We start from the raw sequence: 17467 nt of genomic DNA on the forward strand, positions 1-17467 counted from the left end.
TAATTTTTCCGGTCTTTCATGGGATTTTCTTCCTTTCTCTTCGGCATGGCTGATTTTGTTTCAAATTTTGTTCGTCGCTCCGATTATATTAGATTGGAATTTTATTATCTGTGGGCACGTTACTTAAATTGTGCTATCTTGTTCTTCCACTCCGTAGGCCTGTGTTTTCCTGGCGTTTTTTGGTAGTCTAATTCGTATCTGTTACTCATGTGTGCTGCTTCTGCTTCGCGTGGCCTTCTGTACTTTCTTTTTAATTTCTTCTTGGGCCTATCGTGACCCGGGTCGGCAGAGAATCTCGCGGTCTCATTTAAACTATTCTCTTTTAATGTACTATCATTTCTGAAGAGAAAATTTTGTTTAAATTATTTATATCTAAGCAAATCTTTGTAAGTTTGTCAACTCGGGCTCATCCGAGGAGCAGTAAAATTTAATCAATAGTCTTTAAACCAAATAAGAATTTGTAAGTGATCTGGTTCAAATTAATCCTTAATAATTTTTGTCAAGAGGGCGTCCCTCTTGTTATTATTCCAATATCATTTATTTGTGTTATTAGTTTGCGATTTTTCAAGTTTATGTTCTTAATTAACTTAACCTTATGGGTTTCGTATGGGTGCACCTACCAATTTTTAATCGTTCGTTTTTCACTGTTATATGTAAAATCCCCTTTATCAAGATGATTTAGTTGTTTTTAAAAAGAAATTAAGCTGTGTCTTTCTATCATACTTCAAAACTTTTACCACCGCAAAAACCGCTAGGTTTCGGTCCGAATTGCCTCTGTTTAGGGGTCCAGTTCCTGCTTTGGGTGATTATCTACATTTCCTGTTAAATGTTTTTCTTGTTTGTGTTATTTTGTCCTTGTTTACTTGTGCCAGTAATTGCCAGTACGAGCTAGTACAATTACTGACAATCTTATTTTGCAAACTCAGTAAAATTATAAGATCTCATTGATGATAAACCACTTCTTTATTATTATAAATAACATGTGATAAATTTTGGCTTAGAAGTGTGGCTTGTAAACTATACTAAGAAAATGATGATGAATTACCTGAGTAACCATCACTGCTCCACTCTGATAGTCACGAAAGACAGTGACTAATGGGTAGCCAGTCTGCAGTGTCCACGTATCCATTATTTTCTTCACGGACATATCGTCTGCAAGCACACCAGCTTTGTGCGCTTCACTTGACAACTGATACCACAGATCATCTTGCTCTGCATTTTGATATCGATGTTCTCCAAGATAGTTAGTGAGACCATTTCGGAAAACTTCCTCACTCAGGAAAAAGTTCATCATACGAAGAAGGAGAGCACCTGAGAAGAGAGGATGCTTTTAAAAGGACAGAAGTACACCAGGGATATTTCACAGCGAGAGAGTCAGATATTATTCTCAATAATATACAGAATGTTTCTCTAGAGGAAGTTCAATGTTCTGGGATATTTTGGAACTGCTCATTGTAAACAAAATAGTTCATAGGGTCAATACGGAACAAGTATTGTGATAAACACTGAAAAACTTGTTTATGTTATATGCTTGCTTAAACAACAAGATTACAACACATTCTCAACAAAACAACCATTTCATTCTATTCACATTATGATGGTGGTGCGTTGCCATGGAAACATTCTTACATACATATGTGACTAGCTATTGTGGACTGTGACTGAAAATACTGTATTTCACTATTGCTGGTGTAGATGGTGTAGACAAGGAGTTCAAAATGCCATTCATCTGCACAAGTATGGAGTAAGTAGACATGCTACTTGTTTACTATTTCTGCACCTGCAGTACCACTACTGAGATAGAATAATGCCACTAATGTTATCCTAGGCACAGATTTCCTAACTGCAGAGTGTTTATTAGAGTTGTCTGTATTGTAACATAATTTATTGATACTTGCCTCACTGTTCAGCGTCAACTATAATTTTACTGTTTCTACAGAGATGATAGTGTTCTGGAACAAGAAGAGGCTGTTTATGCCGATGGAATAGAAGACCCAATTTTGAGATCAGAATTTAACAGAACTTTGTGAGACCTAAATAGGAACAAGGTACCTGGAATTGATGACAGTCTCTCTAAATTACTGTGTAAGGAGAAACCAAAATGACGAGGTTATTCCTTCTATTATGATAGATGTATGATACAAGAGAAGTGCCATCCGATTTTTAGCAGAATGTTGTTACACCTATTCCCAAGAAAGCCGGTGCTGACACGTGTGCAAACTAATGCACATTAGTTTACTATTTCACACCTGCAAAATTTTAATACACATTATTTACGGAAGAATGGAAAGGCAAGATGAAACCGAGTTGGAAGAAGATCAATTTGGCTTCAGAATAAATGTAGGAACATGTGAAGCAATGCCAACTTTACGTCTGATCTTAGAGGACCAAATTAAGAAGAACCAGGCCACGTACATGGCTTCTGTAGATCTAGAAATGGCATTCGATAATGTGGATTGGACCAAGCTATTTGAGATTCTGAAGGTGATTTGGATCAGTAACCGAGAAAGAAGAAGAATATATAATCTGTATAAAAATCAATCTGCAGTGATAAGAATGGAGTGAGGCAAGGCTGCAGTTTGTCCCCCTCATTTTCAATGTTTACATGGAACAGGCAGTAAAGGACATCAAAGAGGAATTTGGAAAAGGGAATCAGGAAGTGGAGCAGTGTGGTTCCCAATCCACCTCATCAGCACTTTTTGCAGCATCAGCACCTGAGGTCATTGAAACTATTAGTTTACCAAGGCAGGTTCTGACCCCGAGGTCATTGACCCCTAGTATAGTAGAAGGGCTAGGCCGATTTGCAGATTTTACATAAGAGAGCGAGCCTAACCTCACAAGTAAACTCTTTCAAGATTATAATTATTGTGTCCACCTTTTCAATACAAATATATATTTTTAGTGATTAAATTCTACATGAATTAAAAACACCTGTTAGGGACACGTTTCGCCCTAGTTATGGGCATCTTCAGCCTATATTAATCTTAAGGTCAAGAATTAAAACTATAAACATTGGAACTTATAGTAAACTAACTTAATACTAAATACAATTGTCTTATGTTATTTACATGGTTTACAATATGTACAGTATGTACAATATGTGCATTAACTTGCCAGAATTTATGAACAATGAATTAACTTATTTTATAATGACTGGACTTCCAATTGTGGATTGGATTGATCACAGTGTGAATTGGGGTTTCTCAAATTGTATTGACTAGAATTTATCACTGCGTGAGTTGGGGTTTCTTCAACTGTTATGGTCGCCTGAGTCGTAGGAATTTTTACAAGACCGGAATCTTGGTTAAAGTCGTTCATGTTAGGGTTTGAATCAGTTTGAATATTCCTTTAGAAAGAAGCATGGTTATGTTTTAGGGTTGAAGCGTGTAAGTTGGAGACATATTGCTGATATCATTCATTGCTTATCGGATAAAAATATTTTGGAAAATTCCGTCATTCTTGTTGATTAACTTCCCATTGGTGCATATTCAATCTGGTAGGAATATGAGTTGTCTGTAATTGGATAAGAGAAAAATCGGGGAATTAGAATGATGAATGTGGAACCCAATATGGTAATAATTGCAGAGTGAGTGTTTATCGTATGAACTTACTTGTCCTGTCGACGTTAGCTGGGACCAATTGTTCCGGTTGTGTATTGTATTGGGTTCCACATTCATCATTCTAATTCCCCGTTTTTTCTCTTATCCAGTTACAGACAACTCATATTCCTACCAGATTGAATATGTACCAATGGGAAGTTAATCAACAAGAATGACGGAATTTTCCAAAATATTTTTATCCGATAAGCAATGAATGATATCAACAATATGTCTCCAACATACACGCTTCAACCTTAACACATAACCATGCTTCTTTCTAAAGGAATATTCAAACTGATTCAAACTCAGGCGACCATAACAGTTGAAGAGACCCCAACTCACGCAGTGATAAATTCTAGTCAATACAATTTGAGAAACCCCAATTCACGCTGTGATCAATCCAATCAACAATTGGAAGTCTAGTCATTATAAAATAAGTTAATTCATTGTTCATAAATTCTGGCAAGTTAATGCACATATTGTACATACTGTACATATTGTAAACCATGTAAATAGCATAAGACAATTGTATTTAGTATTAAGTTAGTTTACTATAAGTTCCAATATTTATAGTTTTTATTCTTGACCTTAAGATTAATATAGGCTGAAGATACCCATAACTAGGGTGAAACATGTCCCTAACAGGTGTTTTTAATTCATGTAGAATTTAATCACTAAAAATATATATTTGTATTGAAAAGGTGGACACAATAATTTTAATCTTGAAAGAGTTTACTTATTGTATCTTCAATACGGAACAAAATGAGATTAGTTACTTGTAACCTAACCTCACATCCGCCATCATGAAGGGGGCTATCCTTAATTTTACGGCAAGATGCCCTTCCCGACGCCTATTGCACAAGATGGCGGCTATATACAGCTCCTTATGAGATGGCCTAAGGCTGCTTGCGCAAGATGGCTGCTATACATAGGCTTTTAGGAGACGGACTAGGGACGCTTGCGCAAGATGGTGGCTACCTAATTGCACAAGATGGCGACTATACATAGGCTCTTATGATAAGGCCCAGGGGCGCTTGCGCAAGATGGCTGATATATATAGGCTCTTATGTGAAGGCCTAGGGACGCTTGCACAAGATTGCGACTATACATAGGCTCTTGTGAGACGGCCTAGAGGCGCTTGCACAAGATGGCTGCTATACATAGGTTCTTATGAGGCGGCATAAGGACGCTTGCGGAAGATGGCGGCTAATTGCACAAAATGGCAACTATACACAGCTTCCCATGAGAAAGTTTAAGAGCGCTTGCACAAGATGGCTGCTATAGATAGGCTCTTATGAGACGGCCTAGGGACGCTTGCGCAAGATGGCGGCTATCTAATTGCACAAGATGGCGACTATACACAGCTTCTTATGAGACAGTTAAGGGTGTTTGTGCCACAGCTTCTTATGAGACAGCCTAGGGGCGCTTGCGCAATATGGCTGCTATACATAGGCTCTTATGAGATGGCCTAGGGACGCTTCTGCAAGACGGTGGCTATCTAATTGCACAAGATGTGACTACACACAGCTTCTAATGAGACGGTTTAAGGGTGTTTGTGCTACAGCTCATTATGAGACAGCCTAGGGGCGCTTGCGCAAGATGGCAGCTATGCATAGGCTCTCATGAGAAGGCCTAGGGACAGTTGCACAAGATTGTGACTATTCATAGGCTCTTGTGAGACGGCCTAGAGGTGCTTGCACAAGATGGCTGCTATACAAAGGTTCTTATGAGACGGCCTAGGGATGCTTGCGCAAAATGGCGGCTATCTAATTGCACAAGATGGCGACTATACACAGCTTCTTATGAGATGGTTTAAGGGTGCTTGGGCAAGATCGCGGCTATATACAGCTCCTAATAAGACGGTCTAGGGGCCCTTGCGCAAGATGGCTGCTATACATAGCTTCTTATAGAGAAAGATGCCGGCCATGGACGATTGCCCAAGATGGCGGCTATACACGAGCCCTTATGAAACGGCCAAGGACGCTTGCGCAAGATGGCGGCTATACACAGGCTCTTATAGAGAAAGCTAGCTTAGAGGCTACTGCACAAGATGGCGGTTGCATTTATGAGATGGCTTAAGAGCGCTTACGCAAGATGGCAGCTATACATAGGCTCTTATGGAGGAAGATGGCGGCAATGGGAGATTGCACAAGATGGCGGCTATACATGGGCTCTTATGGAGAAAGATGGCGGCCTGGGAGATTGCGCACGATGGCGGCTATACACAGGCTTATATGGAGAAAGTTAGCTTACAGGCTACTGCGCAAGATGGCGACTATACATGGGCTCTTATGAGACAGCTTAAGGGCGCTTGCGCAAGATGGCTGCTATACATAGGCTCTTAGAGATGCCGGCCATGGGCGATTGCACAAGATGGTGGGTATACATGTGCTCTTATGGAGAAAGATCATGGCCACGGACGCTTGGGCAAGATGGCGGCTATACACAGGCTTATATGGAGAAAGCTAGCTTAGAGGCTACTGCGCAAGATGGTGGCTATACATTGGCTCTTATGAGACAGCTTAAGGGCGCTTATCCAATATGGCGGCTATACATAGGCTCTTATGGAGAAGGATGCCGGAATTGAGCGATTGCGCATGATGGCGGGTATACATGTGCTCTTATGGAGAAAGATGATGGCCATGGACGCTTGCGCAAGATGGCCGCTATACACAGGCTTATATGAAGAAAGCTAGCTTAGAGGCTACTGTGCAAGATGGCGGCTATACACGGGCTCTTATGAGACTAACTCCTTGAACCTGGGTCAGAGATTACTGTGCAAGATAGCGGCCGCTCTTAGGAGACAGCTTAAGGGCGCTTGCGCAAGATGGTGGCCATACACAGGCTCTTATGGAGAAAGCTAGCCTAGGGGCTACTGCACATGATGGCGGCTATACATAGACTCGTATGGCCTCTTCCTCCTTCGAAGAGACACAGCCGCTCTCCTCCTCCTCTTCATCCATATAGCAAAAGGGCACCTCTTCCTAGCAAAAGAGCAAATGGGGAAAAAGGACACCTCTTCCTCATCTGTAGGGCAAAAGGGCTCCTCCTTATCCGTTTGTCAAAAAGGGCACCTCCTCCTAGAAAAAGGGCAAAAGGGCTCTTCCTTGTCGGTAAGGCAAAAGAGCTCTTCCTCCTGGCAAAAGGGCAAAAGGACTCCTTCTTACAGTTACTGAGGTTAACTCAGACAGATGATTTCCTGAATTGAACGTTACAAACAAATATACTTACGTCATGTAACGTTGTCCTCGTTGCATTAGTTTTTCGATTGAGGAAAAAGCGGTAGGAGGAGGAGGAGGTGGTAAGGGGAAAGTAACACTTTTTTCAGCATGGACAAGTATTTTAGGATAAGCAAATGCTGTATCCGACAAGACAAAGCAGGTTCAATCTAGTGACAGAATGCAATTGCAAAATTATAGAATTGACTTGCTGTATGTCTTTATCCGACAAGGAAAAACATGTTGACTATTAAACAGAAAACCTTTATCGCTACTGTGCTATATGTTTCTATTCGTCAAGACAAGTTACAATTAGCATACACTAGAATTTATTGTAGAACAAGACAAAACGTGTTTACAATTAGTGATTAGAATAGAAAAACTTATAACGCAAAACATTATGAGATTAATCTCTGGTACAAACGCACTTCTATGCAATCAGCGCGCACATAGAATTGCAAATGTTGTATATCTCCATCCGATGTACTTCTTCTTAATCAATAATCACCACTATACAAATAAAATAACGCAAGACAATACGATTTTCTGCAACTATATCTCCTACCGATATTCATATTTGAATTTAAAAACATCACAACAGCCTATAGTTACTATCTTCTTGTAATCCCGGAAATTGAACATGTGATTACTTAATTGTGCAATGATAATGTTGTAATCATTGACAGAAGGGCAATTCTAAGTCAGCGGAACGAAAGAAATAGAGGATGGATGCACTTCTTCATTAAATTACTAATGACAAAGCAGTGTGGTGGTGGTGGTGATTATTGTTTTAAGAGGAAGTGCAACTGGAAAACCATCCTCTATATAACATTAATCAGAAAGAAAAATGGAAGGTGTCCGACACTTCGAAAAATGAAGGTATCGGCCAAAGAAAGACAAGGGCCACGAAGGGCGTGAAAATGAAAGACTTCCTAGCCCTCGCAAACCTAATAGCGTCGGGGTCGGAAAAGAGCAAGAGGTGACCAAGTGAGGTCAGATAAGATAGATGAAAGTGAGGAGCCTGGCACAAGTAAGTGGAAGCAATGCCAGGACTCAGCTGAGGACCATGTGGTCGCCAACCCACACCCCAAAGTTCAGAGCCCCTGGGGCCCCTTTTAGTCGCCTTTTACGACAGGCAGGGGATACCGTGGGTGTTATTCTACCGTCTCCACCCACAGGGGGGACACAGCAGTGTGCGTCGACTAAATATCGTGACTCACAGAGGATCATTGTACCGAGTTAAGATTACGTGGATTTTAAATTTCTCGCTACCACATGCATAAGTTGGCAACAGTGAGGTTTAGCCCCGTCAAGATGGCAGCAGTGAGGTTTGCGATGTTCTGCTGTTTACAATTCCGCATCCACGTGGTTAAAGATGGCAGCTGACATTTTGACAGGTGTCAAAAAACATGTGGAGTTTAAATTCCATGCCACGACGTGCATAAGGTGGTAACAATGAGGTTTAGCGCCGTGAAGATGGCAGCAGTGAATTTAGCGATGCTCTATTGTCTTTAAAAGTGAGGTTAGGGTCCGTCAAGATGACAGCTGTCATCTTGAAAGCTGTCAGAAAAGCACGTGGTCAAGCACGTGGCTTTGTTTACAAACCAGAGCACGTGGTCGTATCGTCACGGTCACGTGGTATGCTGCGTCAGCACAAAAAATTCAAAATATACGCCCATGTGGTTAGAACTTGTCAAAAGCACATCGATTTTAAATTTCGCGCCTACCTCATTAAAAGCACCACTAAGAATAGCCTTGTTTAAAAAATCTTGTGATCATAGCAGCAGTAAGAATAGGGATGTTAAAAAATCTTGCAAATATAGCAGCAGTAAGATTTTTTATTTTCTACTGCTAGAGAGTATACACATCACCTATCGATTATGCATGCATCGACTATCATACTAAACTTATTCCGCTAGAGTGTACAACGATCGCATGTGTGCGCTGCCTTCTTGTGCACTAACATAACGATGAAAGCGCGGGACTTAAAATTGATATGCTTTTTGATGAGTTCTAACCACGTGGGTGTGGATTTTGAATTTCGGGTGCTGACGCAGCATACCACGTGACCGTAATGTCACGATCACATGGTCTGGTTTGTAAACAAAGCCATGAGCTTGACCACGTGCTTTTCTGACAGCTGCCAAGGTGACAGCTGTCATCTTGACGGACCCTAACCTCAATTTCAAGGACAATAGAGCATCGCTAACCTCTCTGCTGCCATCTTCACGGCGCTAAACCTCATTGATACCACCTCATCTACGTCGTGGCACGGAATTGAAAATCCATGTGCTTTTTTGACACGTTTCAAGATGACAGCTGCCATCTTTAACCACATGGGCGCGGAATTTCAAACAGCAGAACATCGCAAACCTCACTGCTGCAATCTTGACGGGGCTAAACTTCACTGTTGCCACCTTATGCATGCGGTGGCGGGAAATTTAAAATCCTCGTAATCTTAACTCGGTACAATGATCCTCTGTGAGTCACGACATGTAGTCGACGCACACTGCTGTGTCATTAATAATTTCACGCTTTTTCCGGTTGCTAGCCAGTCAGCTCGCTGCATGCAAATATTTACTTTAAATGTTCTGTGTGTTAAATGCAGATCTGTTCTTTTCCTTTTCAATATGTAAGTATTGTTAATTTCAGTTAAGTGTATGCGTTTCTACTGCGCAGTGCTAATAATTTACACGTCAACGCCTTCGAAATGTAGTTGCATCTTGTTTATGCGTGTGTAGTTTTGCATTGCAGAGTAATAGTAGGCAGTGATTATTGTGTTACCGTTTATTCACATGCTACTGCATGTAGCTATCGGCTTGGAGCGGGCAGGTTTGAACCGCACTCTGAATATGCGCTTCCGCAGTTTCCCATTTTCGCGCCAGGCAAATAATAGAAGTTGTATCTAACCTGTAATCAACTTTAAACTGTAGGGTTGGCGATGTGTTAGCCTCCGAATCGTGATAGTCGGTTCAAACTGTAATGTTAATCGTAGAAGTAGTAGTGATTAGTGTTTTAAGAGAAATGTAACATTTAATTCTGTATTGCATAGATCGATTTTAAACATAGTGTGTTCTAAACATCTGTTGTAAGTGTCGATACCGTCTTACTATGTAGCTGGAGGTTCGACTCCTAGTATCATATAGCTTGTGTGCGCTAATCACAACAATAGTAGTAGTAGTAGTAGTGATTATTGTTTTATAAGGAAGTGCAGTTATCCTCTACTTCTATCGTTCCGCTGACTTATGAATTGACCTTCTGTCAATGATTACAGCGTTATCATTGCACAATTAAGTAATAACGTGTTCGATTCTCGGGATTACAAGTAGATAGTAAGTATAGGCTGTTGTGATGTTTTTAAATTCAAATATAAATATCGATAGAAGATATAGTTGCAGAAAATCGTACTGTCTTGTGTTATTTTACCTGTATAGTAGTGATTATTGATTTAAGAGGAAATATATCATTTCGTCTTCCCCTAGGTTCTAAGTTTAAATCCTATAATTTTTTCTTTCTCTATAGTGTTTGCGATAAGAGAACAGTGTTTGAATCCATGTTTCTTCCATTTTAACTGAATCAGAGTTCGAAATCTATGCAGATTTTTTCTGTTGCATGTGTTCGAATCCCGGAAAAAAAGCATCTCCTTAGGCTAAAGATTTTTCATAGTATCCCCTGCTACGTAGTAAAATAATTTTATTTGCAGTGATTAAGAAGAAGTACGTGGGATTAGATATATACAACATTTGCAATTCTATGTGTGCGCGCTGATTGCATAGAAGTGCGTTTGTATCAACAGAGAGATTAATCTCATAACGTTTTGCATTATAAATTTTTCTGTCCAAATACTAACTGTGAACATGCTTCGCCTTATTCTACAATAAATTCTAGTGTGTGCTAATTGTAACTTGTCTTGACGAATAGAAACATATAGCACAGTAGCGATAAAAGTTTTCTGTTTAATAGTCAACATGTTTTGTCTTGTCGGGTAAAGACATACAGCATTTCAATTCTATTTGCAATTGCATTCTGTACCTAGATTGAACCTGTTTTGTCTTGTCGGATACAGCATTTGCTTATCCTACAATACTTTTGCATGCTGAATAAAGTATTACCTTCTCCTTACCACCTCCTCCTCCTCCTACCGCTTTCTCCTCAATCGAAAAACTTATGCGACGAGGACAGTGCTACATAATGTTAAGTATATTTGTTTGTAATGTAACGTTCAATTCAGGAAAGCATCTGTCTGTAAGAGGAGGTATTGAGTTAACCTCAGTAACTGTAAGAAGGGGTCCTTTTGCCCTTTTGCCATAAAGAGCCCTTTGGCCAGGAGGAGGAGCCCTTTTGTGAGAAAGAGGAGCCCTTTTGCCCTTTTGCGAGGAGGAAGAGCTCTTTTGCCAAACAGATAAAGAGGAACCCTTCTGAAATTTTGCCCGAAAGAGAAGCCCTTCTGCCCTTTTACTAGGAGGAGGTGCCCTTTTGCCAAACAGATAAGGAGGAGCCCTTTTGCCAGGAGGAAGAGCTCTTTTGACACACAGATAAGGAAGAGCCCTTTTGCTACGAGGAGGTGCCCTTTTGACAAACGGATAAGGAGGAGCCCTTTTGCCAGGAGGAATAGCTCTTCTGCCACACAGATAAAGTGGAGCCCTTTTGCCAAGAAGAGTAACCCTTTTGCCCTACAGATGAGGAGGAGGTGTACTATTTGCCCATTTCCCCTTTTGCTAGGAAGAGGTGCCCTTTTGCTATATGGATGAAGAGGAGGAGGAGAGCGGCTGTGTCCCTTCGGAGGAGGAAGAGGCTATAAGAGCCTATATAAAGCCGCCATCTTGTGCAGTAACCCCTAGGCTAGCTTTCTCCATAAGAGCATGTGTATGGCCACCATCTTGCGCAAGCGCCCTTAAGCCGTCTCCTACGAGTGTCCGCTATCCTGCACAGTAACCTCTGACCCAGGTTCTAGGAGTTAGCCTCATAAGATCCTGTGTGTAGCCGCCATCTTGCGCAATAGCCTCTACGCTAGCTTTCTCCATATAAGCCTGTGTATAGCTGCCATCTTGCGCAAGCGTCCATGGCCATAATCTTTCTCCATAAGAGCACATGTATACCTGGCATCTTGATTAATCTCCCATAGCCGGCATCTTCCTCCTTTCATGCCTATGTATAGCCACCGCCTTGAATAAGCTCCCATAAGCTGTCTCATAAGAGCCCATGTATAGCCGCCATCTTGCGCAGTAGCCTCTAAGATAGCTTTCCCCATATAAGCCTGTGTATAGCCGCCATCTTGTGCAACTGCCCATGGCCGGCATCTTTCTCTATAAGAACCTATGTATTGCAGCCACATTGCACAATCGCCCATGGCCAGCATCTTTCTCTATAAGAACCTATGTATAGCAGCCATCTTGTGCAATCGCCCATAACTGTCATCTTTCTCCATAAGAGCCCATGTATAGCCGCCATCTTTCGCAAGCGCCCCTAGGCCCTCTCATAAGGAGCTGTGTATAGTCGCAATCTTGCGCAAGCGCCCTTAAACCATCTTACAAGAAGCTGTGTATAGTCGCCATCTTGTGCAATTAGACAGCCGCCATCATGCTCAAGCGTCCCTAGGCCGTATCATAAGAGCGTATGTATAGCAGCTATCTTGCGCAAGCGCCCTTAAACCGTCTCATAAGAAGCTGTGTATAGTCGCCATCTTGTGCATTTACTTAGCTGCCATCTAACGCAAGCGTCCTTAGACTGTTTCGTAAGAGCCTATTATAGTAGCCATCTTGCGCGAGCACCCCTAGGCCGTCTCATAAGGAGCTGCGTATAGCCGTCATCTTGTGCATTTGGGTCGGGAAGGGCATCTTGCCGTAAAACTAAGGGTAGCTGTCTTCAAGATGGCGGATGTGAGGTTAGGCTCGCTCTTTTCGGCATCGGAAAGTGCAACTAGCCGTTAAAGTGATGTTATGCCCCTCAAAATGGCGACTGTGATGTTAGGCTTGCTCTCTTACATAAAATCTGCAAATCGGCTTAGCCCTTCTACTATACTAGAGGTCAAGGACCTCGGAGTCAGAAACCACCTAGGTACACTACCAGAGGTCAATGACCTCGGGTGCTGACGCAGCAAAAAGTGCTGACGAGGTAGATTGGGAACCCCACTGCTCCACTACTGAATCACAATTCACGGAGATGAAATCAAAACTTAGAAATTTACAGATGATATTGTTATTTGGTTTGAGTCTGCAGAAGATCTGGAGAAATTGCTGAATGGTAGGACAAGGTCTTGGGGAAAGAGTACAAGATGAAAATAAAATGAAAGTAAATGAGTGCAATCAAACGAAGGATATACTAGATTAGGAAATTAAGTCTTAAAGGAAGTACATGCATATTGTTACTTAGATAGTAAAACAATGAACGATATCAGAAGTAAGGAGAATATACAACGCAGACTAGTACAAGCAAGGAAGGTCTTTCCTACGAAAAGAAGTTTGCTCTTCGAACATGTTTTGGAAGACTTTCGTTTGGAGCATGCCATTGTATGGAAGTGAAACATGGATGATAACCAGTTCAGAACGAAAAAGAACAGAAGCTTTTTATATAGAAAAATGCTGAAGGTCAGATGGGTAGATCGAATCACGAATTAAGATACACCGAATTGAATTTGTGAGAGGAGAAAGATTTGGCAAAATTTGACCAGAAGAAGATACAGAATGATAGGACATATCTTAAGACACCCAGGACTTGCTCGATTAAGTTTTGAGGAAAGTGTAGGTGGTAAGAATCTTGCGGGTGGACCAAGGTATGAAGATTAGAGCAGATGTAGGATGTAGTAGCAACGAAGGAATGAGAAGGTTAGTACAGGCTAAGTCGACATGGGGGGCTGCATCAAACCAGTCAATGGACTGATGACTCAAACTACATTACAATCTGCTGGACAGCTTCTGACAAGTTTATTCTAAGAAGTGCATATTGACTCACTGGGAAACTTCGCTGCCTGCCATGTGGCCGCGCATGCAGTAACCATTCAGACAGATGCCTGGCAGGTGGTCTACTGAGAGGTAAGCTTTCTGCAACTAGTTCAACCCTTCTGTCCATAGATGGCATGACATGTGGTATACCGTCTGAAAGCTGAGAATCTGCTCTATCTCCTGACGTTGAAGTGAACATCATAGATTGTGTCATGCAGCAGGCAATCACTCTCCAACTAGGGTGATTACCCGCAAAAGTGGCCGGCCCTAATAAACATTGTAGTACAAGGAATAAAATCAAACGTATATTATGGGATGGTCAGAGTGAATTGAGCAGTGATGTAGTTTTAGAAAATTAAGCAATTTTATTTACTAGCCGTGAAAATTATAGCAGCATCACAAAAGAAATTCACGTGAGAGTGATGACGTGTTTGAAAGTGACGATGATACAAAAAGACAAAGGAAGATGTTTGGGAAAGGAATAAAACAGGTGATAAATATCCAAATATGATTTTATATGAAATTCTCGAATACAACCCATCATAAACCGGACCCTGCCTCCAGATCCCTCCTCTCTACACATTTGTCAACATATGATTCACAACTCTTTATGGAATGAGATAGCTACTGAAGGAAACAGTTTTGCCGAGTACCGTCGGCATTTGAAAGCACAGTAGCGGACATTGAGTATGTTGGGCTGATCTTCAGGAGCGAGTAATTCGCTTCAATCAAGCGACTCGTCTTCGACTTCTACACAATTTTGGGACCTCACATTTATTAAATTGTGTTGTGACTTCGCGCCTGATAGTATATGCATACTGGCTCACTTAACTGTTCACCTCTTCTCGTAAATATTGTGAGACACAGTGCTGAACTTTACGTGTGTTGTGCTACTATTCAGAAGATTGCGCCTTACTTCATATAAGTGACTGACCTCCTACGTCTTCTAGATTTTACGATTTAAAATCACGCACTGCCAATCCCCATTATCTTATATTGCTTCTTCAACTGTTTTTGTGAAAGACTCATTCTTTAATTTCTTATTTACCTATGCATTATTTTTGCATTTTATTCGGCTGATGATGACCCAGTTGGGGTCGAAACAGGTACCGCTTCCGCTTATAATTAAATAGGAATGTAACACTACATATCTTATTTACTTGTATTGAATAGGTTGAACCACGTTATTTGTAATTTCAATCTTAATTCACAGCAATAATTTTCAAGAACACCTTGTACATCTGAAGAAAGTGCTGGAATGACTGAAAATTCATAGACTGACTTACCAACTGGAGAAGTGTCACTTCGTCCAGTCACGCATAGAACATCTCGGTCACGTCCTAACATATGAAGGTTTAGAAAGGCAACCGAAGAAGAATCGAACTATCGAAGAAGCTGAATGCCAGCAGACCAAGCGAAGAGTACGGCAGTTCCTTGACTTACGTGGATGGTAGAGCAGCTTCGTGCCACACTTTGAAGAGAAGGCAATACCACTAATCGATCTACTCCATAACAACTGCCCGTTCCGATGGACCAGCAAGGAAAAGGTAGCATTCCAAGGCATAAAGGCTGCATTATCCAGTGCTCCCAATCTAGCCCACCCCGACACTAAGTGGAAGATGAGCCTGCAGACGGATGCCAGTGACTGCGGCTTAGGAGCACTGTTATTCCGGGAGAGGAGTGACAGCAGAAGGGACATAATCGAGTATGCCAGCAGAAAGCCAACCCCCAGCGAACAATGCGACTGCACTGACAAAAAGGAAGCTTTAGCCGTGGTGTGGGCCATGGGCAAATTCAGAGTCTACTTGGATGGGAAGGGATTTCCAGCTGTACACTGATAATACAGTCTCAAATGGTTGAACTCTGTCTCTGGATCAAAACCTAAACTGATGCGATGGGCTCTGTTAATCGCAGAATTTGATTTTGATGTATGTCATGTCCCAGGATCGACGAACATAGGAGCAGACAGTTTATCTAGACTTCCGGTGATGGAACCTGAAGTTAGGAGCACCACTGTCGAGAGAGAGTTTCCACGAAATCACCAGAGTGAACCCAATGCATCTGTTCTTAAGATCATCAAGAAGGAACTTGATCCGGGAGTAATCAAGCAATGGCAAGAACAAGACAAGCCCTGTAGGACCACGATGCAGTGGATTAGGAGATAGAACACCGAAAGTCGACTCATTCCGAGGGAATTCACGATGCGCTACAAGAATTTCCGGGTTGGTGGAGGACTCTTAAGGTACAGATCTCACCTCTCCAACATGCCTGCAGTAGTGGTGATCCCTAGACAGCACAGACGGACATTCTCGAGAAGTCCTACGGCAGCACTGAAGCCGAACATCCACAAGGTGAAGAGACATATCAGTCTATTCGACGAAGATTCTTCTGGGCCAACATCTGGAAAGACATCCCTGACTATGTGAAAGGGTGCTACATCTGCGTCTGCACCAAGGTGTGCAACACGAAGGCAGATTCCAGTCAGCGAGGAAGACGGCCGCCACAACGCCCTTGGGAGGTCATAGTCTTGGACTTGATGGGTCCTTACCCTAGAACACCAAGTTATAAAACAGGACTGCTATTAATCATCAACCTCTTCACAAAATGGATTGAATCTTTTCCGATACCAGAAGCCACGACCGAACGCATCACCAGTCTTCTATAGGATGAGGTATTCAGCTGCTCCTGTTATCCATGGTGCATTCTATCAGAAAACGGGAGTCAGTTCGCGTCAAGGAAGTGGCAGTAAACGATGACTGAATGGAGTGTGGAGCACTGAACCACCCCTATCTACAACCCGAGGGAACCAGGAACCTGAAGCTGAAAAGGATGTTACGGGTCCACCTGATATACAAGGAACATCAACTATGGGACCGTCAGATACTACAGTCACTCTTTGCCCTGCAATGACACATCAACCGTGTCACTGGCTATTCCCCAGCGGAGCTGTTCCTTGGTCGACAGCTGTACGTCACCGGGGATTGGGAGATTCACCCAACACCCACTTCTGGTCAAGATGATGCAACTGTTTCCCTAGCAGAGTGGCAGCATAAGCAGCAGCAGGACATCAAAGAAAAGCAACCTTTGGCCGAGAAGAGATCCCTTACTCAAGATGTCGAAGAGACCCAGACCTTCCTACCCGGCCAACATGTAATGCAACGTAACCACCCAGTCAGTAAGAAGATTGGAGGGTTTCACGTAGGACTTGCACACAGGGGGGTTGGTCTCATCGCGGTCGATAAGCAACTGGGCCATGGTGTCTCCTTACTAAAGACCAACCCTCCTGTCAAGGTTCACGAATCAGAATTGCGGCGAGTCACTCAACCACTGCGCACACAGAGTAAGCATGGTACTCCCACGGGTCCACCTGGAGGAGAGGCTATGATGACATGGCACAATATGGTCATGAGAAGGAGAACACGTTGACCACTACCAAGGAGGAGGTTGGCGGCAAGACGACATGAACCCCCGACAGGGCACGATCCAGTCAACAGGAGGAGAGCACATCCAGCGATGTAGAGGAAGAGAGAGATATAATCTATGACCAAGGCAAAGTCGACGAGTGTGATAGACTGTTGAAATTGTTTCAAGTTACAGGGGATATATTGTTCTTGAAACATTGATCGACCAGCTAGTCGAATTGAGTACTCCAGTAATGGATCCAGCTAGAACTTTCATAACTGTTTACCAATACACATGGAAATTTCTC

At 42.2% G+C, this 17467-nt stretch overlaps 1 protein-coding gene across 1 annotated transcript in view; it reads right to left on the minus strand.

The window, feature by feature from the left end:
- Positions 1-17467, minus strand: part of LOC136857314 (aminopeptidase N-like) — a 195231-nt gene that overhangs the window by 10831 nt on the left and 166933 nt on the right. Inside the window, exon 10 of the mRNA XM_068231070.1 lies at positions 1046-1311. Coding sequence (XP_068087171.1) covers positions 1046-1311 — 266 coding nt within the window. The remainder of the gene's footprint in view (positions 1-1045; positions 1312-17467) is intronic.

This window comes from Anabrus simplex, chromosome 1 (genome assembly GCF_040414725.1).
Source record: "Anabrus simplex isolate iqAnaSimp1 chromosome 1, ASM4041472v1, whole genome shotgun sequence".
Taxonomy (NCBI): Eukaryota; Metazoa; Arthropoda; class Insecta; order Orthoptera; family Tettigoniidae; genus Anabrus; species Anabrus simplex.